We start from the raw sequence: 22,378 nt of genomic DNA on the forward strand, positions 1-22,378 counted from the left end.
AGGGTTAGCGAGCTTCAGGCTCTCTCGGTGGAAACCCCATACCTTTCTTTCTTTAAGGACAAAGTGGTGTTGAGGACCAAGGCGGCTTTCCTACCGAAGGTTGTTACACCATTTCACCCTGGGCAGTCGATTACTCTCTCTTCCTTTTACCCTCCACCTCACCCATCCAAAGAGGAAGAGAGGCTCCACCAGCTGGATCCGCGAAGAGCTCTGAGCTTCTACGTCGCCAGGACGAAAGAGTTCAGACAGGATGAACAGCTCTTCGTTGGATACGTGTGGAAGAGGAAAGGTAGAGCGGTCCACAAGAGAACGCTATCCAGGTGGGTCATTCTATGTATTAAGATCTGCTATTCTTTGGCGAAGAAGGATCCACCTGTGGGGATTCGTGCCCATTCCACCAGAGCCAAAGCAGCTTCATCAGCTTTGGCTAGAGGTGTTCCTGTGGCTGACATCTGCAGGGCAGCGACTTGGGCGTCCCTCCATACTTTTGCCAAGCATTACTGTTTGGACTCTGAGGTTAGGAGGGATGGCCATTTTGCTCGCTCGGTGCTGCAAGATTTCTTGGTTTGGCCATTCGGGCACCCACCACCGGAGGTTTTACTGCTTGGGGACTCTATTCTTTAGGTGAGGAATCCACAGGTAGGTGTATCCATCAGAAGAATAAGTTACTTACCTTCGGTAACGCTTTTTCTGGTGGATACAATAACTACCTGTGGATTCCTCACGGTCCCACCCACCTCCCCGTTGCCTGACTGGTCAAACCAAGATCTCTTTGGGTGCGCATCCTTGATCTTGTAATATATGTATATAGCCGTTTCATGCATATAGTTATATTCATTGTATATACTTTTCCTTTGCACATTAAGATTGTGAAAGGGACCTTTTGGACTGGATTTGTACATATATATGTTTATTTCTGTCTCGGATTGAGCATTCTTAACTGTGATTTTATTGAGTTTTATATTAAATGTTTTATTTTCATCTATTCTGGATGAATGTGTACTTTTTAGGTTTAACCTGTTCGCCTCTATGGCACGTAAAAAAAATGGTGATAACTGACGTCTGCACATCGACGAGGGCTTCTTATTGCCTGGATGACGTCATGTGGCGTCGCGTGGAGTCCGGCGATGTGCAGAGCTAGAAGAAATTTCCGTCGAGGGCTGGCGCGAGGGGAGAATTCTTTAGGTGAGGAATCCACAGGTAGTTATTGTATCCACCAGAAAAAGCGTTACCGAAGGTAAGTAACTTATTCTTCTCGCAGCGTTGTCTGCTGCTTCTAGGGCAGATCTAATTTGATTATTTGTGATGGCTTGCCCTTCCTCCACTATTTGCTGTGCCCTTTTCTGATGTTCTTTGGGGAGATGCTGAATTATGTCTTGCATCTCATCCCAATGGGCCCTGTCGTATCTAGCTAACAGTGCCTGTGAGTTAGCTATCCTCCATTGATTTGCTGCTTGGGATGTAACTCTCTTCCCTGCAGCAGAAAACTTCCTGCTTTCTTTGTCTGGTGGGGGTGCATCACCTGATGACTGAGTTTGCCCTTTTTCTGGCAGCGCTTACTACTACAGAATCAGGAGGAACTTGTTTAGTTATGTAATCAGGATCAGAGGGAGGTGGTTTGTATTTTTTCTCTATCCTGGGTGTAATTATCTTTGCTTTAACTGGCTCTTTAAATATTTGATCGGCGTGTTTTAGCATGCCTGGCAACATGGGAGGGACTGATATTTTGAATGTATGGAGGAGAGTATATTAAACAAAAAAACCTCTTCCAACGGTTCAGTGTGCATGGTGACACCATGGTATGCTGCAGCCCTGGCTAAAACCTGATTGTACACAGTGCTATCCTCAGGAGGTGAAGGCTTAAAGGGATAGCAGTCAGGGTCATTGCTGGGAATGGGATCTGGATCATAAGGATCCCAAGGATCTACATTGTCCTGTTGTGAGTCAAAAGAATGTGATGGTGACTGCACTGGTGTAGGACTGGTAGGAGGAATGGTATGCAGGTGTAGAGAATGAGGAGGAGAAAATTGAGGAGGCGGTGGTTTCTCCTTAGGCTTTGGAACTTTAGCTGGAGGTTGCATAGTGTCCAATTCCTCCTGAAAGGCTAGCTTCCTCTTAGGTTTTAGAGGAGGTGCTGTTAGGATTCTGCCAGTTTCTTTGTGGATATGAATCCTGGCTTGCCTCTCCTCCATTACTTCAAGTATTGGCTGTACTTGAGTCTTCTCTTCAGAGGTTTTGTGGCTTTCTTTTAGTCTTTTTGAAAGTCCATGTTCCTCTGTGTATCCTGCTCTTTTCGGTTCAGAAGCCAGCTTTTTTGATATCGAAAAATATGGTGTAGGGTATGTTCTCGGCTCTGAAAGGGATTTCCGAATTTTCGACTCTGAAAAATGGTGTTTGCTCGAGTCGGACACAGAGCCTTCTATCGACTCCGATGGTTTCGAAGGAGTGGCCTTTTTCAGTCCCGAACTCGCAGTTTGGTCACCGGATGTCTTTTTTCGGGTCAAGCTATGGCCTTCCGGCAGTGGCGTACCCAAGGCCTTATGTTTCGGTCTTTGTGATGGTACAGGGGCAGGCGTACTCACATATTGGGACAAGATGGCCACAGCACACAGAGAGTAATGTCCAACAGTAAAACGAGAATAGGTAATCTTGGTGTCGTAATGAGTTGGGAGAAGTATGAAGTTGAAGCGAGTCTCAAATCCTGTTTGCAGATGGTATCTTTATTTGTAAGTGTTAGAAATCATTGAGTCATCATGGAGATACAGCCAACACGTGTTGATTGAGTGGGCTTAGTATAGTCATAAAGCTGTAATTAGTATGGCTGCGCCAAGCAGCTGTAGGTGCGTAGGTGGGGAGCTTGTATGATACTGCAGATAGAGGAGGCCCTGATAAGCCTGTCACCATAACCGGGAAGCAGAATGGCGGTGAGCTCAGAGTGAACGCGAGGTCATGTAATCATGACATCATTGGCTGTATCTCCATGATGACTCAATGATTTCTAACACTTACAAATAAAGATACCATCTGCAAACAGGATTTGAGACTCGCTTCAACTTCATACTTCTCCCAACTCATTACGACACCAGGATTACCTATTCTCGTTTTACTGTTGGACATTACTCTCTGTGTGCTTTGGTCAAACTGAGGTCCCACCTGCAGATTACGTCTTTTGATTTTGTCTCTCTTCTGCACCCTGAAGGTGAATTTTCTCCTTGTCTTGAAGAGTGCATCTTGAGAAGTTCCTCAGATATGGCAAGTGCCAGAAACATGAGTATCTGGAAGACAGAGAATACATACTCTGTGAGAATCTGTCTTCGCCTTTTTAATCCCAGTCTGGGCACTTATCAAAAAGAGATGTCATTTGTGAAAAATTGGCCAAGCTCAATGCTCCAGGGTCCTGTCAGCAGGAGTTGGAAACAAAAATGGCAGCAGCTGCCACCAGCAGTGCATGATGGGATACTGGTGGTCTCTGGGTTCTTAAAGGAACATCTTCTATTTTAGCCATATAATGCCACCTATGATGCTACTCTGTCCTACTCTCCTTCATCTCAATCATAAAAAGGGTGTGTGAGGGAGATTTGTTCTGATTACAAATTAGTCTCATATTATAATGTACTGGCCGTTTGGCCAGGGTAGACTATGTACATAGGCTGCATTATTTGTCTCTTTCTTAAATGTCTTTACAGGCCTTCCTGAAGAAAGGCAAACATCTCCACTTAGGAATGTATATTTTAAAGAAGTGCTCCGGGGTCAGGTCTATTCAAGGCTTATGACTCTACATGGAAATCCCCTACCAGAAGACATCTCTTCCTTGCTTGGTCTCACCAGATATATGACAACAACTTTCTGGGCTTCGTCAGGAGATTGGCACCTTAGCAATTTTTGCATTTGAAGTAAGCACTGTCACATAAAATTCTGTGAGCTAGTAGGACGACCAGCTAAATACTTTCATACAAAGGATGCTAAACCTTTCAAATAGTTTGAGACAGTCCAAAACACCAAACTTAATAGATTCTATAGATGAGACTTTCATAAAAGTTTTGATCCATATGTTATAATGAAGACGTACTCCCCACTTTTTGAAGTCAGTCTTTATTTTTCATCTCTACTGCTCCAACTCTTCAGGCTCTCCATCTCTTCATGCTCTCCCTGCCGCCTTTCCCTCCTCACCTCACTCTCAACATTCTACTCTGAATTCTAACGCTATCCAACTATTAAAAATACAAAACGTATTTACTAAGAAATATTCCCAGCATTACTTATTCTTTTAGAAAGGTATATTACAACAATATGTCTTCAACCGGATGACATTTCTTAGGTTTCTCAAAATTGTGGGTTCTGAAAAGCCCCATCATTCCCTGTTCAAGCAAGTCTGATTAATTATTAGTGATTTTATCTTAGTACACAGATGGCTTTCACTCCCTTGGTAGCCAACAGACAGAAAAAAGAAAATGTTACTTACACTGTAAGCATCTGATCATACTATGTAGTGCTGTAGATTTGCATGCTTTACATACTCCTTCCATCCAAAGCTTGGCTCAGACATTTACAAGTTAAGCAAGTAAGCCTGTTAAGTCACAAGATGCAAGGTGTCTCTCCACTTCTTGGTGTACACTGCACGTGGGCTGCAAGTTCATGTTAGATTGTTTTCGCACAGTGGGTGAGTGTATATATGGAGTGTTAATGTATATAAGATGTGTGAAGTGTAATGCACAGTGAAAATAATCTAATTCAGAGATCAGCAAAACCATGAGCTTATAGGGAGAAAGGTGGATGCATGTGAATATACAGCACTACATGCTATGAACAGATGCTTACAGGGTGAGTAGCATGTATGGCTATAGACACACTTAGCATTGGCTGCAAAGCAGTGCCCTGCAGAAGAGGTCGCTAGTGTGTGGATGATGTAGATGTCTGGAACAAAGTCTTTAACACCTCCTAGACTACCATGGCCAGTTGGCAGACAGAGATGTCCATAGAGTAGTGCTTAGTAAAGGTGGGTGGAATTGACTAAGTGGCTGCTGTGCAAATATCCACTAGTGGGATGTTATCAAGAAACACCAAGGTTGCTCCATTCTTACTAGTGAAGTGTACCCTGGGCAGAGAAGGCAGGACATTTCCACTAGCTATGTCTGTCTTGAAGATGGGATGCCTTCTTCCTGGAGATGGGATGACTTCTGTGAGGCTATACAAAAGGCAACAAATTGCTGATTCAATTTACGGAAAGGCTTGGTCCTATCAATATAATACATAAGGGATCCTATGTCATCTAATGCGTACAACACTCTTTCAGCGACCGAATCTGGAAACTGGGAACTCTATGGTTTGCTTAAGGTACAAGGGTGACACTACCTTAGGAAGGAACTTACGATTTGTTCTAACAACCCTGTCCATTCGTACTTTTATTAAGAGCTCTTGTAGGGTGAGCACTTGCAGTTCACTGGTGCATATAAGCAATGCAATGGCCACTAGGAAGGCCATCTTCCAGGAGAGCAACAGAAAAGGGAATGAGTGCATAGGTTCAAAGAGTGGTGCAATGAGCCTAGTGAGGAATATATTGAGATTCCGTACGGTAGCATAAGGCAGTCTCTGGGGGGGGGGGGGAAAGAGATATTTAACTTTCGGAGACACTCAATGAAGGCCCATACAACTGGAATTCTAAAGAGGAATTAATGCTCTCAATTCTGCACATAGGCTGCAAATGCAGCCAAGTGCAAGAAAATAGAAGTGATGGCAATACCTGCTTTGTGCAAGAGGTAACCAATAATATCCTGATCAGCCTTGGAAATACAGTACTGAACAAACTTTTTCCATTTTGAAGCATAACAGGCCTGTGTTATGGGCTGTTGGGCTTCCGTAAAGTTAGACATACATGTGTGGGAAAGGCTAAGGTACCAGGATTCTGGGATCTTACACAATCACAATATTGAGTTGACTGGGTATAGATACCTCACAGTGCCTTGTCTCTGTGTGAGAAGATCTTGCCTGAGCAGTCCTGCTTGTGAAAGCAGACTGATTTCTCCAAGAGCTTGGAGTACCAAGGTTGTAACTACTAGAATGAACATTGGTGCTGTGTGCCTCAACTTACTCACCACATAGGGAAGCAGAGAGAGCTGGAAAAACATAGGCAAGTATCCCTGATGAAATAATACATACTACATTGCCCCTGGACTCTGGCGTTGGTACCCGGAGGTGAAGTTTGGTCGTGTTACATTTTCTGTGATGGCAACTGGGTCTAACTGTTAGGGTGCCACAATGGTGTAGGTATTCCCCCCCCCGTGGACCCTGTTTCTGCAGGTAGTACATGTCAGTCCTGTTGTCTGTCTTGAGATACCAAATTACTTGTTCGAAGGCTTTTAGAGATGAGAGAGTGGTTAAGATATCGAGATAGTTGACGTTCCCTGTACAGTCATCCTATGAAAAAGGAGTCTGTGGAAGTGGGCACCTGCTGTATGGTGAGTGTAAAGGGCCTGGCTTGAAATAAGTTGTTACTGTTCCCCCACTGCAGAGAGCAGTGTGCCCTGCCCTGTACCAACAAGAGGTCTTCCTCCTCCTGGGGCCACTGAACAGGGATTCACGCTTACAGGATGAGCACACGAAGCCATGTGTGGGGATGGGCAACGGCAATAGACAAGGCCAACAATCCTAGAAGGCGATTTATTGCTCTTATTGTGAGCTGACAATTGGGCAGAAAAAGAGGTAAAAGCTGCTAAAAGGCCACCACTTTCTGCTGGTTGTGGTAATCTTTCTCTGAGACTGCATCCAACTCGAAAGCTTGGTGGAGTTTATGGTGAACCCCAGGCTGTGGAGAAAGGACACAATCTGTGTGGTCTAGGCACTGCAGCCTGCCGCTAGTCTTGAACAGCCAATCTTCGAGATAGTGAAAGACGTGCATGACCCCCCCCTTCTCCAAAGCATGGCCAACACTGCTAGGCACTTCGTAAACATTCTCTGAGCCGTGGTGACCCCGAAAGGAAGTGTTCTGAATTGGTAGGCTTGTCCACTTAACACAAAGCAAAGGCAACATCGATGAGCAGTATGGATGGGTATATGAAAATAGGCATCCTACAGATCAAGTGCCATCATGTAATCGCTCTTCTGTAGAAGGGGGATAACATCCTGCAGAGCTCTGTTGCAAAAAATATTCTACCAGGATGTAGCATTTGAGGCCTTTAGTTGAGCAAAGGCCAGAGAGAGTTGTCCTTTTTGGGGATACGAAAGCAGAGAAGTGGCACTGTTGTCTTGTTCCACCCTGTTTACGGTGCCCTTTGTAGAAGGGTGTGTACTTCTTCCTGAAGGAGGTAGAGGTTTGTTTGCTGAGACGGTGTGTTTGTGGTGGGAAGTTGCGAGAGGTTGTGTATAGTTAAAGGCAATAGCGGTATTGGACCTCCCCTAGAAACTACTGGTTGGCTACGATTTCCTCCTGAAAGAAGTTGTGTTGTTTCTCTCCCAACAGGTGGCTCATGATGGGGCAGGTGAGGAAAGCCACAGTTTGGAGGTGGCAGCTCCTTTGCTGGAGCAATCTATGCCCCCCACCTGTCACCCCTTGTTGTACCCCCTCTCAGCTTGCTGCTGACAAGACTGCTGCTCCCCCTGGTATGAGTGAGGCTGATCCGACAAGGTTACTTTATTTCCTTCCCCTGGGCTGCTGCTTTCAAAAGGAGTGGTTTTGGCCACCCACATGATCTTTATTATCTCTGTATCTTACATTTTTCGCAGCATCTAGACAACCTAAGGTCTGAAAATGTGCTTCACATTGAACAGGAGGTTGAGGAAATGTTGCTTGACTTGAGAGAAATTGAACCAGGCATGGCATCTGAGGCTAATGCTGGTATTAATATTCCTAGAGGCTGTGTTAGCAGCATCTAAGGCACAGCAAATGCTGGTGTTTAGAGATGACTTTGCACCCAGGTACTATCCCCTCCCCTAAAGTTCTGTACTCCTCTGGGAGATGCCTAAATGTACCTGTGCACCCTTCCTCTGGGCCCAATCATATGCCAACGAGTTGCTGCTCCCGCTCTTGCCCATCGCATGAATCTTTTTACTCTCGTCTGGAGGAGTGGGCAGAAAAAAGTTGGTAGCCGATGTGGACCACCTTAGAGTTGCGAGGAACTTGGCACTTGATGTATACTGAGTAACAGGGGGTGGGGGCTCTGAATATCTTATCAAGCCTTTGCTCACTACCTTGGTCTTGACAGGCTCCACAGAGTTAACCAGGGGAGATTTTAGTTTACTCTTGAGGACAGTTAAAGGTTGTACAGTGGCCTCTGACTTGAAGAGGGCCAAATTACCTCATGATAGGCTGTGATGTTGTCAGGGAGTGAGGACGTTACTCAGTAGCGTTTGAAATATGGATCACTTGGGTGATAACCATCCCAGGGGTCATCAATGGCACCTGGCCCTGACAGCTGATTATAGGAGTCAAAGGGCACATAAGGACTGCCTGGCTCTGAATATGAGAGAAGGGAAAACTCTGCCTCTTGAGGAGACAATGTTGGTGGTATGTCTGGGTGTAGTGGAGCGGTGGTAGGGGGATAGCTGGGCTTTGTGGCAGAGAAAGCGGTCTGGTGGCTTCTTTGGTGCTGGCTCTTCGGAGGGAGTCTCAGAGGAAGGTTTCCCCTCGAAGGCCAGTCTCCTCTTTCATGGAAGTGGCTTGGGCTCTTTGGTTGTCAGTGGAGGCGTCTTCGCTGAGGTTTTGCCCATAGCAGGGTGGATTAACAGGCTCCTCTGACTGGCATGGAGTTCTTGTTAAATTTTCAAGGGTATCGGAGCCTTGACGGCCTTGGCTCAGAACATAGAGGTCTTGAAGCTGGTGTTACTTTCGCCTTCGAGGAGGACTTCAGTACTGATAAAAGTTTGCCCAACAATGGAGTCTTGTGCCCAGTTGCAAAAGGAGCCTTAAGTGCTGGCTTCAGGTGTGGGTGATGGTGCTCTAGCTCAACGGCTGATGAGTGTGGACGCCCTTACATGGAGGCTTGCTCAGCTCCAACAGTTTTAGCCAATGATGACAGGAACCCAAAGGCAGCAATGGCTCTTTGCTAGACTTTTCTTTCTGTTTGTCCTCAGGGCTAAACACCAGACTCCTGCGGGAGTGGTGCTCCACTTCAGCGTGGGACTTCTTTTGGGGAACTGGCGTGGGAGTTTTTTTTTTTTTTTTTTCACCAAACTGTTTTTATTGGTATTTGTTTCAGCACAATAGCATGTACAGTATATCGACATATTCTACGAGTGTGTCCATGTTGGGTTCCAAACTCAACCGCAACAGTTACAGCATATTTTGACAAACCAAATACACATTTCAGTTTCTTGTATTGTGTATCTATGTTATGTATAAAGTTAACTAAACTAAAACTAAACACACCTCCCTGCCTCCCCCATCCCCTGTGCTTCCATTTGTCTATCTGGTAAGTGCATTCAGGGTGCTATCAGAGTTCACCTCCAGCTTATACATAATCTGACACATCTGGACTATCCCCCATTCACCCTCTATTCTCAGGCCTCCCTTCCCGCCGGCCTTTTGTCATCAATGCTGTTGGCTGCTCCCTAGAGTCTGGTGTGTTACCTCCTTGGGGTCTGGGATCAGGAGGTTCTGTTAGGGTTTGTATCATTGCTCCCCATGCAAGCACGTCATCTGACACCCTCTCATCTCTGCACGTCTTCCTCTTGTGCGCTTCTTGTGCTCCCTCACACTCCAATAGGTCTCTCCTCCATTCCTGCTATGAGGGGAGAAGTGGGCTCAGCCACCTAAAAGTGATACGTCGTTTGGCTAATATAAGGCCCAGCATTGTACATTTCCTATTCAGTTTCTTCCTAGTTTTGTCAGCGAGCAGACCTAGGAGACATTGCTTGATGGAGTGTGGGACGTCCCACCCCCTTATCCACTTAATTTGGGCCAGTATCTCCACCCAGTATTTCGAAATTACTGAGCAGTTCCAGACTATGTGGAAGCATCTCGCTTCTACATCTTACACAACTCTAGTCTCTGGTTGGGTATGTGGTATGGGGTCTCTAATGGGAGAGGTAGGCTATGTGTATAAAATGATATTGAACTGTTTGAATCGTGCATTTATCGACACCCCTGTGTATTTTCTGCCAGTCCTTGGGATTATAGGGTTATCACTAACGTGCTGCCAGGCTTACCTGACTCACAAAGGTGTTGTCCTTTTGTCTGCGTACAGAGCTCGATATAGTTGTGTAATAAATTTTCGGTCCCCTGCTAGAGACAGTAGGGCAACCATCATCTGCGCGGGTTCAGCGGTCTCAGGGATCGACGGACACACTTTCCCTGGCTGTGAAGGATATTTTTGTATATTGGAGAAATGGTGGTATGGGAGGTCTGGGACTGATGGCCTATTCATTACCCTATACATAGGCGTGGTGCATATGCTGCTAGTCTTCGGTTTTGGCTTGGCAATGCCCATTTCCTAGAGTTCGGACTCACTGGAAGACACAGTCTCTGGACTGGGTGGTGGTTGCGCAACCAGAAGACCCAAAGGTCGGGCATCCTTTTGTTCTTCTGTGCCAAACATCTCCATGTTTTACCCCATTGGGGTCTGCTGTCTTGCTCCTGGTACGTCCTCAGATGTGCACAGTGCCGCTCCCTTCGGCAGCAGTGTGCCGCCTTAGATATGAAAGCGACGAACAACGCACAGGAGCTGTCACCATGGTCTGGGAGACAGACACAAATTACACACATGGAGGTCTGCTTACAAGTGAATTTAAGCATGGACAATTCTGCCCGTTCCATCACCCATGCAGCATTCTCTAGCAATGGGGGACTGAAGATGGCACTCTGCCATTGCCGAACTGTCTTCACACGTCGGGGAGATTAAAAGAACGGGGCTTACTTAAATCTGATGCAATGGAATTGCTTAGGAACTGAAAAGGGCTGACTGAACATGTTCACAAAACATGGAGCTCGGAACCCAATCAATATATGTCTGAAACAGATATCGGGGAAAAAATTAACATACAAATGTCCCAGCCCAACACTAAATGCCAGGAATGTGCTAAGCGTGTGTAGCTACAGCCCCACATGCAAGGAACAAATGCATTAAAAAAAAAAAAAATGTACATTAAAAATAAAATCCTACTTTAAATTTTAGCCATGAGTGGAGAATTAATTTGTAAAAGCTAGTTCTAGCAACCTAATCTTGTCTGAAAATTTGTTGGGGACTAAGGTCTACTCGCTTCACCTGTTGAGGTAAGATATAAAAACTATTTAAAGGAGAAAACCTAGGCTCCTGAGGGACATACCCACATGGCTACATCATGCATTAATCAAACCATAAGAAAGGAACTCCTTAATGTCACCACTGGACATGTGTTGTTCAACCACCTAGTGACTGCATCTAGTTTAGAAGAACTCCTTAATGTTTTGTAGGCCTCTGACTGGGCATCTGTTGCTCTGCCATCTAGTGACAACTTTTTTAGGAGGAATACTACAAGTGGTTTGGGGAGTGGTGCCTTCTGGTAGCCGTATGGAAATACTATTTGGGTCAGGCTGTTGTATGGTGGCCACTTTCATGCCATTTGCGAAGTTTCCTGTGGAAAAACACCAGGAAGTGACTCAATATCTAACTGTGCCCCATGCACTACGTGAAATCGCCATGTCTAAGACTCGCCTTCATACTCTGTTTTCCATGTTTCTCTTTCAAATACCATCCAGAGCAGGATCCAGGAGAATTAAAGACCCTTTTTTAAAACATTCCTTAAAATTGGACACATTTGGCACAGCTTAACTGTTTATAAAGAACGGTTTTATTGAGCAAGCTCTCGCACACATCAATAGTCACAGGTTTTAGTCCACAGTTGGCTGGTAACCAGTAACTGGCAATTCAACTGCACATTTGGATTCAGAGTGTCCATCACAGTTAATAAGCCAGGTAAAGCAAATTCATTTTTTTCTTTACTCCAGTTTACACATTTTAGTAAGTTTGCACTGTGGTACAAAAGGCATGGCTTTGAAATCCATTAAGTGTTGGAGATGAGTGCCATGATAGAGCTCCATGGCAACGTGAAGCAAACACGACTGCTCACAATGTCACTTAGGCTGCCCACAGAAAGAGCGTGTACGACCAAAGTAAACAGCTACACTGCTACACTCCGTAACATATGTCTATCATGTCAAACATTATTTAGCATTCAACACTTTCCCAAGCAACAGCGGTCTCGGACATTTTCCAAACAAAAAAAGTGAAACAAAAAGCTAAAACAGGACAGGGTGCCAAAAATAGAACTACATCATAATCATAAAAGTCTGAAATGTTAAATATTAAACAAATGAAAAAAAAACACCTGCATATTTCAAGCAGAGAACCAAACACCATTCCTCGGGACAGAAAATCAATCTTTCCGCAACCCAATCAGTTCATACTTCCATAGGCCAACATCTGTGCCTTCCAAAGTAGGGAAACTGGTCGAAAACTAGGAAGGTTGCACACTCTCCACTGAACATGTACTGTTGACAAATCATGTATTGGTGTAAAACAAGGAATACAAAATACCACATTTATATCTCTGGCCATCAGTCACTTACCATCACAATAAAATATGATTTCCAAATTAAAAATGGGAAACAAGAGACACATTTTAGGGTTATGAGGAAACTGTAGAGTAGACACATGGTCCTTCTATTACAACAGAAGAGCATATAGGGAGCAGTACCTGTGACGTAGGAGTAACAGGGAAAGAGAGGCTTGACACAATACAGGCCACACAAACCTGCAGAACTTACTGGCTAATGAAGTCATCCTCGGTGATGACCCTATTCACCCCTCGCCTCAGTTTATGCTCACTTACTTTACATCCACCTACGCTTGTGTCTTCACTTACATTAACCACACAGATTAAGAATCATGACTTTCAAACTCTATTTATTTAGCTAAACCTTCTCGAATCTAGTCTCAAAATACTAGCTGCCACAGGTTTCAATCTTTTAAACTCTAAAAGAGATGGGCAGAATTTCAAAGTTCTACATATTCGTCAGTGTAAACAATCTTTCTTATTTCTTGCAAGATTCATCTAACTCTCTGGCTGAATTTCTAACACCAACTGAACACCAAATATTCTACACTGGTGGTGGTAAGCAACTATCAGACCAGCACCAAGAGAGGCGTTGGCACAGGGAGATGAGAATTGTTACTACTACTTTCTTAAGCCTCAAGTGATGTGAATAGATCTTTCTGTGACATCAGATCCTATATGAACTTCCACTGAATAACACTCCACACAGTCTGCAAGACTCTACCCATTATCTCATGCCATGTCTTCTTGGAATCAGGTATTTTCAGTGTGGCACCAAAAGCGACCAGCCCATACCTGTGACATCACAGAAATCCAAGATACAAAATGGACTCCACACAACTGTGGCAATCTGCAGAAATTATATGCAAAGTTCTCATACAAACTTCGCAGGGATCTAAAACATCACTGAACAATACAGAACAGAGGACTGCAACTCTATTGTCTGCTTAAAAGCCCAAGGCGGGCCACAGTCTGTGACTTAATCAATATTTTAAACTAAGTAAAAGAACACGATGATTGTTGCAATCAGTCATTTTATATGCTTTGTTGTATGAGAAACTCAAACTTCCATCTGATTTTTAGCCCTTCTCTTTATGCAGCAGTATACAGTCTATCAGATTTCTCCCTGCATTTAGCGTGAAATCTAACTCTAAATCTAAAGGGAACAAATGAAATGGCAGACTCCTGGGTAGTTCATCTGTAAAGGCATATTTCAGGACTGGAATATGCAGTCCTCTGTTTTGTATCGTCAACTTCTTTGTAAGGCTCAGTGTCTTCGGAGATGTATTCAAGCGAAGGGCAGCGTTACCATCAACAGAGACATAGAAATTAATTAAGAAACAAAACACTTCTCAATATTGTGGCCAATATCCATTGACCAAATAAATTTAGCTTTGAAGTGAGAGAGACCAGCAAAGGGGAGCTGTTCAGGCTCCCAAAGGCAAGCTAGGCGCGATCCTTGAACGCTTTAATATTTAGGAGCATTTCAACCTGCTTCAGGTGAGGTCACATTGGCTACATAAAAGAAACACTCAGAATATGAATCAAAATTCCAGCACTTAAGGCATTTGATTGCACTTTGAAGACCAGGAGGAGAGAAAGACTGAGAAGAAGTGAGTTTTTATGAATAACTCCTATTCTGTTAGCAGAGGCCCACTAAATCTGAAAATACTTTTCCCCTGTAAAAGAAAAAAATGTATAAAATCTCGCGTCAGCAATGCAGATTCCAGAAGCACACAGGAGTAGCATCACGCCATACGCAAATACACTTAGTGGGAAATCACGGTCAGGATGTCTTGAAGCTCAATCATGATTAAATGGAGACTGCAGCTGGACTACCTGCAATGCCCCACTGCATCCAAGGCCTCTTAGGTCCTGGCATAAATGGGCATTAGGAAAAATATATATGTATTTATCCAATAAAAGAAGTCCACTTCAAGATGCACAGCTCTTCTCACTGACAGCAGACATCAGAGAGATCAGTGGCGTGATGCTGCTAACGATCCGGCCGCTGCACACAGAAGACTTTGGCTTGGTGATCTCCGGAGGCTGTCACTACCGTGGAGGCATCCCTGAAGAGAGAAGGAATAACAACATCACACATATTAGCACAGTGAAACATGCACTGTGGAATCCTATTGGCTCAGGCATAAAACCAACACGTTGGCCGATGGGTGGTCATAACCATACGCTGGCTTAGTCAATGCTGTAATCTTCAGTAGGGGTGTCATGAGACCAAAAAACACTGTGTGCTGGACCACATTTATGGTTGAAGCATACACTGGCACTTCTGCCATAAACTCTCAGCTTTGCCCATTCATCTGCATCCTTATTGCTGCATAATCATTTTATCTTTGTGTGGTTTACATGATTGAGAAAACATGCAAAACTAGTGGCACTAGGTTAATGCACTCCTAACTCATTCAGAAATTGTTAACACTTAGTCTTTGTGTGATCTGCATTTTAATGCATGCAAGTTATGGACCTTATCCACTTCTCGGCTTCAGAAAGTATTGTATTTTTCTTTTTCATTCTAGTTGATAATCATTTGTTCTCAAGGGATACACATTTGGGGAAGCCTCGTCTAATGTATAACATACCCTCCTGCTACATATCTTATTATAAGACCTGATATGGAAGAATGTGATGCAATTTGACCAAGTGACGCTAGCTGTATAAATCTTAGACTTTTCTACCAAAGGTGATATAGCGACATAAAAGCACCACCTTCACTGATGTCAATTCCCCTTTATTTCGCCTCTGTAAGCCACAGAAAAAAGTAAACTATCTGAAAGCCGATAAAGCCTCATTAAAACACATGTATCGTCAAAAGGCAGTAGGATAACAAGTAATCTGGAGGAATGTAAAGCATTCAAAAGAAACAGCATTACCAAACGTAACTTATTTTTCCAGCGTATGCAACATCCCACAGATTCCTTGTTGCAGAAAACTTCACCCAACAAAAGATAGGCTAGAAAACGATGAAGAAAATAACCATAAAACTGCACTTACCACTGACACATAACGGCTCCACAAGAATCCAAACGAACCAACCCCCCTCCCCCAACCACCACTAAACTCAAATTCTCAAAAGATGGTTTCTATACTATAATTCTTGAGATAAATTTATGGTCAATTATTTATTTTCAAAAGGTCTGTACAAGACGTCAATACAGTGTTAAAATCTGGGTTACAAAAAAAAAAAAAGGTTTTGCAAACAAAAAGTTGCTTGTTCAAAAATATCTTCATGCAATAAGAAAAAATATGGCAGGTTTGAATCCGGAAGACCGTCTACATTCCACATCAACGATGTAAAATATATAAACAACTTAACTAACCAAAGAATACATCACTGTGTGAAAACCTACGTTACTGTTTTAACTCCTTCTATGTGTCGAACGGCTTGGAGCCGTCCAACACAGCGGTGCTTGTGTGCAGGACGGATCCAAGACTTCCTCGCACATGAGACAAGAAATCCTTCTGGTGCAGGCACCAGAGGGATTTCTTGGTCCTAAAAACAGTCTCTGGAGCCGAGGAAGAGCTTCCCAAGCACATGAGGCTCTTTTTAGGTTTTCAGTGAAATGACGATCAGCGCGCATGACATCATTGCAGACATCATTCCACTGAAAACGAAAGTGTAATAAGCAGATCAACTATCTCAGTCCCCCTGAAAACCGATACAGACGAGAGAGGTATCATTGAAAAGGTGAGCATCTCCCCTCGGCAATAGTACCCTAGTGAATCCTTGCTTGAGGACTGCCGTAGGAGGGCGATCCTGAAGCAGGAATCCACCACTAGACACCTCGGAGGGGAGGTGCAACTGCTTCAGCAAGGGCTTTTGCTCCCCCAGGCATTTTTTTTTTACCCAAATTCAGTCTTTTCCGCCCCTCCCAGAGGCAGATGAGGGGCAACAGGGAATTCTGTTTATTGGTTAAGTAGAGGTGAGGGGGTGCCCAAAATCGGAATACCAATGCCCACACCCTGCCAAAAAACAAATGAGCACAGTCTTTCTGCCCTTCTGGGGGGCAGATGAGGGTTATTATCTCCGATCTGCGCGTGGGGGGGGGAGGGGAGGATGCACTAGACACCAGCAATTGTATTTTTTTTTTGTTATAAAAGGTTGTGTGCTGCCCATCACTACCCCAAATAAATGGGGACTTAATACTTTCTGACCATCCCCCCTCCCAAAACCCACAAAGAGTGGACGAACGCCCACTAGGCACAGGGATTTTTTTTTTTTAGATAGGTCTAGGGGTGGGGACTACCCAGAATGGGCATGGCAATACCCCCATTTCCCCCCAAAACGGGCACAGTCTTTCTGTCTCCCATGGGGGGCAGATGGGGTAATTACCCCTGATCTGCCCCCTGGTGGTGGGTGGGGTCTTGAAAGCCGACTAGACACCAGGGAACAATACTTTTTTTTTTTTTTTTTTTAAGGACGGGTTTGGGCTGTGGGCTTGGTCCTGCCCCTGCCCCATATAAATGGGGACAAAGTCTTTCTGCTGCCCCAGGAGGCAGAAAGCCCACTACACGCCAGGGAATAAAAATAATAATTATTTTTTTTTTAAGAGGGGTGTGGGATGCCCACCATGGGTATGGCCATGTCCCAACCCCAAATACATGGGGACACAGTCTTTCTACCCCCTTAGGGGCAGATGAAGGTAATTAACCCTGATCAGTCCCCCAGGGGAGCAAGACACCCCTCTAGACGCCAATGAATAAAAACAACAACAAAAAATAGAGGGGTGAGGGCAGTCCACAACCATGGGCATGGTTATGCCCCCACCACAACTGGCGGTGCAACAGTCTTTCTGCTTCCCCTGTGGGCCAAAGAATCTCATCCTAATGGCAAGCAAGAGGACATTTGACTCTTTTGGGTTTTGATTTTATATATGGGCTGAGAAAACTTGGCTAACTCCCAATATCATCCCACTTGCAGTGGTGAACAGCTTAACTTTTTGGGCTTCAGTAGGCTGCCACCTGGAAAAACATACCAGACACTTCTGAAAGCTAGACATCTTCAGAGGGGGTGTCCAGGGTGGTATTCTTCACTTGCGCCCCCACACCATTTGCTTGCCCACAATGCCCTGCAAACCTCCAACTTTGCCTGAAGTCACGCATTTTCCCTACCTTTCTGTGATGGAAACTTCCGGAATCCATGGAAGTCCACAAAGTTCCTCCCACTGACCATTGCCCCCACTTGTGTGACTGGGCCTACTGTCAGCAAAAGGAACGGATTCAACCGTGGGCAACAGGAGTGTCCAGGCAAGGGCTCAGATTGTCCTTGATTTGATTCGTTCTTGTCGCGGCACTAGGATCAGCCACACAGGTGGGGAAGCGTTTTTATTGCCACAGGTGGGGCAATACTGGGTGGAAGGAATTTTGTGGATTCTTGCGATTTCTAGAAATTTTCATCACAGAAATGTAAAGAAAATGTGTGATTTCTGGCAAAATGTGAGGTTTGAAGGGCATTGTGGATAAAAAAAAAAAAAAAAGAACATAATGGGATCACGCAAGTCACATCATCCTGGATTCCCGTAGGTGTCTCGTTTTAAAAAACGTACAGATTGGCTAGGTTTTCCTAGGTGCCAGCTGAGCTATGGTCCAAAATCTAGAGCTACCCACATAAGAAAAAGAGGGTCAGTTTCCAGTGGAAAAATGTGCTGTGTTTTGAGCCGTTTCCCGTTATGAGCACTAGGTCTACCCACAGAAGTGAAGTACCATTTTTATCGGAAGACTTGGGGGAATTTTGGGTGGAAAGAAGTTTGTGGCTCCTCGCAGGTTCAAGAACTTTCCATCACAGATATGCGAGGAAGATGTATTTTTTTTTAGTCAAGATTTGAGGCTTGCACAGGATTTTAAGAAGAAAAAAAATTGTCAAACCCACTTGACCTTTGGGCGACCCACCTAGCACTGAGGGGGCTTTTTGTCCTTCATCTGTGGCGAGTCAGTTGAGATCCTCACGGAAGGTAGGACTGCAATGTGGGACGCCAAATCAACCACCACCATGGTCACTGCTGGCAGAGGGAAGAGGTGTCACCTGCACGTGAGATTTCCCGTTACTGAACATCCCAAAAGATTTTTTGCCTCCTCTGGTGAAATCCAGCGTCCATCAACACCAATGCTGTGCCGACTAGATGTGGAGGCACCGCTAAACGGCCGAATGTACAAAGAAGCGTAAGTGACCAGCAAGATACAGGCTGCCGGGAGACCCAGAAGCCTGAAGCGGCCAGTGCCCCTTCCTGAATCATATTGGTATGTGAAAATATGCATTCAGCAAGTTGAGGAACACCATCCACTCTTCTAGGTACATCCACTCTTCCAGCACAGTCAATAGAACTTGCAAGAGATATCATCTTGAATTTCTCTTTGCAGAGGAAGACATTCAATAGCAGCAAGTCGAGAATGCACCCTCAGTCTTTCATGGGAACCAGAAAGAAACATAAGGAACATTTCTGCCAGATCTCGGGCTCTGAAACTAGCTCCGCATCCCATTTGCGCAGCAGGCTCAAGACCTTTTGCTGTAAAAGAATACAGGATACAAGGTTACTCACCTGAGGTGACAGAGGAAGCAGGGAGAACTGAAGGATTAAACGTTTGAAAAGGGAGGATGGAGCCATGCCCTATTACCTGCAGCATCCAGTGGTCCATCATGATCGTTTTTGAGAAAGGCAGGTTGTAAGTTACCCTAGCCCCCACCAGACACACAAGCTCCTTCAAAAGAGTTGAATTGGTTTTGCTGGTGGGGCGGGAAGGAGGAAGGCTGTTGCTGGGCACGACAACTTTAGGCACCTCAAGACCCCACGTACTGGTACAGGAGCTTATCTGGCTGCAGTCTCAGCTTTAAGGACTGATGCTGTTGAGTAGGCCTTCCCCAGAAAACCCAAGGAAAGTTGCAGTACTATTTGTGAAACTGGCAGGCAGTGAAGACCGGCCCGAGGGAAAGGCAGGAGCCATCCAATTATGTAAGTTTAGCCTGGACATCGCCTGAAAATCTGGTGGAACATAGCCAGGCATGCCAGTAGATTTAAACGGAGGAGCACATCGAGCATGCCACTGAACAGACTGTGTCCAACCCCGGCCTGCTGATTTCTTTGGTTACATTCTGCCCTTTATGTACAATCTTGCAAAATGATTACACAATTTATCAAAAAAATTGGCAGAATTATCTGTGCCACTTCCCATACAGCACAAGTAGCAACAATTTGTAAACAGTATGCATTTGAGCAGTGAGCAAGTCTCCCAGAGGAGTAAACGCTTTCACCCATGGAAGCTATCTTCTTCAATTCACAACTCGGGTGAAGCCATGGGAAACTTGCTAAGGTTCTGCATGGAGCAGGGAAACACCATCATCACCAGATTCTCTGCTGAGGGGTTAGTCATCATGAGCTTTGGAACAGGTCACCAGGCTCTTGTAGAAGAAAAGTACCGAAGCACACTCTGAAGTTCAGTATGCACCAATAACGTCCCCAGGTGCTTTCCATCTGAAGTTTCACCATGGCAGAAGTTGGCGCTGCTCTTAGGAAAATTTTCTGCTAAATTAAGTCACCAGGCAGGCTGCACCAATGCCGATGGGGGCATCACTGATGAGGCCTTCAGTAAAGGAACAATGCGAGGAGCAAGGCTTAGAAGGACTACCTAGGGAATACCTGTTGACACCCCAGCGTGCTCACAGCAGAATAAGGCAAGGCTTCACTTGTGTGAAGGCCACGTGGCTAGAGGTCTCAGAGGACCCAGCACCATGTTAATTAACTCTGGTTCTGAAGATGAAGAGTGAATTGTGGATTCTCTCCAGCAGCTGTAGACCTACCGCAGGGCGACTAAAAGGAATCCCTCTTGAGTTTCTTGTGCTTCTAATACGGTTAATACCCAGAGTCCATATTTTCCAATTAGAAATCTGTTTACCTTAGAAGAATTTCAGTCAACCTTTCTAAAGCTTTTAAGCAATCTATGCATACAGATTAAACAGCAGTATAGACGGTTTAACTGGTAAGATATTAGTATAATTGAATTCCCAGTGGTGTATACATTTTAGGTTTAGAGGATTAAATAAGAAATATAACATTAGACACTTGAAAGGATGTCGTCTTTTAAAACCGAGTTTTACTCTTCTTTACCTTACACACCTGAATAAATGCTTGTTACTTTTTTGATATTTCAAAACAGCCACACCCCTGGGTAACTAGAAGGCCTAGGGCTTTTTTGGGACTAAGATATAACTTTTGTGAACTAATACAGAGCACCAGAGGCCCCAGATGCATATGGACCATACTCCAAGACCGCAAAGGAATGACAATCAGGGACACCAAGAACACAATCAGACCAGCAGTTATATTCCCATAACTACACTGATAACTGCATGGTTTTTAAGAAAAGACTCTTAATGCCAATCCTTGTCTCACTTTTTTTTGGACTGAAGCGAGAGATGCAATCATCCTTCCACAAAATGTCTCCCACCGCAGGACATTTATGTGGATCTTCCACTCTTTCACACTCCAAAGTCCGCTGACAAAAGTCTTGAATACAAGCTCCATAACACCAATGGCCAAACCAGATGAAATGGTTGTCCCACCAAAAGATGGAGTCCAACCACCAGTTGAGTGTAAAAGGATACTATGGTTGCAGAGGTGCCCTGTGAACTGGTTCCACTGCAACCCTAGGCTCTATTAGCAGGAACTCACTTGCAGCCCTCCCATGGGCAACAAGAGATGAAGGAGGCCTTCAGCCAAAGCAGCCATTATTGTGAACTTCTACTTCTTCTCAGGTGTTTTCTTAGTAAACACATGTTGAGGATAGGGGGGCATCCCAGGTATTTTAATGAAAACGAAGAAATACCTGAAATAGCAATAGATGAGGAGTTCTCTCCACATCACCGTTTTTAAATAAGAACCAAAACCACATTCAGCAAGATGCCACTGTGAAGAGTAAGAAGGGTAATCTGAAAGAGCTACAAGTCAAAAGTAAACCTGATCCATCTTAATTGAAATCCCAACATCTTACCCTGCACCACTATACAGCACAACTTGGAGATTAATTACCTCTAAGCAATACGGTTCGGAAGATCAGCTTTATTGCTGCAGCTTCCCTCTGCTGAGTTATGACCATCAGAGGCAAAAAACTTCCCAAGGAGGCAAAAGTTGCAGTCTTGCGTAAATGCAGAGGCTTTACCCTCTAAACTGCTATCGAAACTGCCTCATCTTTGAGGTCTGTTCCCATTAAAGGGTAGTACTGAACCTTCCACCCTTCTTGCCAAAAATAATTTTGATGATCAGTCAATCTTGTGAGAACATCCCCTGGGGGAAAAAACAGAGGACCATATCTAATTTGTATTGCAGGTGGTGGCACTCTTACTAATTGAGAGTGCTACACTAGAGAGCCACTTGCAACACTCAGTTTGGTGCGACCAGCTAACCCTGTAAGTGTACAGAGAGGTTCATTGTTACAGCAGTCATCTCCTAAAGGTGGTGGAGTCCATGGCCAGAATGCACTATGCATTACAGGTTCATATAATCAGGCTATTAAGGCAAAGGCCTTTCTATCTATGTGCCAATGCACTTTAATTTGTTGTTCAGTACAAAGCAGGAAAGGCTTTCATTTGAAGTAACACAGGTGCTAAGAACTTGCAGTCATAGGTCACCAGACTCCGGTTCGCATTACCTGCATCAATGACGGGAGCAGAGAAGGGTTTCCACCATGAGCCTCATTAATGGGGAGCAGCAGTTTAAATGCCTGCTTAGAAGGAATGCAAATGTTTGTCAGCCAGATGGGCTTTCTTCTCAGGGACAAAAGCAGTGCAAACTGCTTTTTTGTGTTAACACTCAAATCTGAGATGCATTTTTTATGCACAACTGAG

The 22,378-nt window shown here is 44.5% G+C and overlaps 1 protein-coding gene across 1 annotated transcript in view; it reads right to left on the minus strand.

Moving 5' to 3' along the window:
• Nucleotides 1-11,737: 11,737 nt before the first annotated feature.
• The window catches only part of AAMP (angio associated migratory cell protein), a 98,210-nt gene continuing 87,569 nt past the window's right edge, over nt 11,738-22,378 (minus strand). The window contains exon 11 of the mRNA XM_069227090.1: nt 11,738-14,597. Within this exon, the coding sequence (XP_069083191.1) occupies nt 14,522-14,597 (76 nt within the window). The 3' untranslated portion in view covers nt 11,738-14,521. The remainder of the gene's footprint in view (nt 14,598-22,378) is intronic.

The sequence above is a fragment of the Pleurodeles waltl genome, chromosome 3_2, assembly GCF_031143425.1.
Source record: "Pleurodeles waltl isolate 20211129_DDA chromosome 3_2, aPleWal1.hap1.20221129, whole genome shotgun sequence".
NCBI classification, from domain to species: domain Eukaryota; kingdom Metazoa; phylum Chordata; class Amphibia; order Caudata; family Salamandridae; genus Pleurodeles; species Pleurodeles waltl.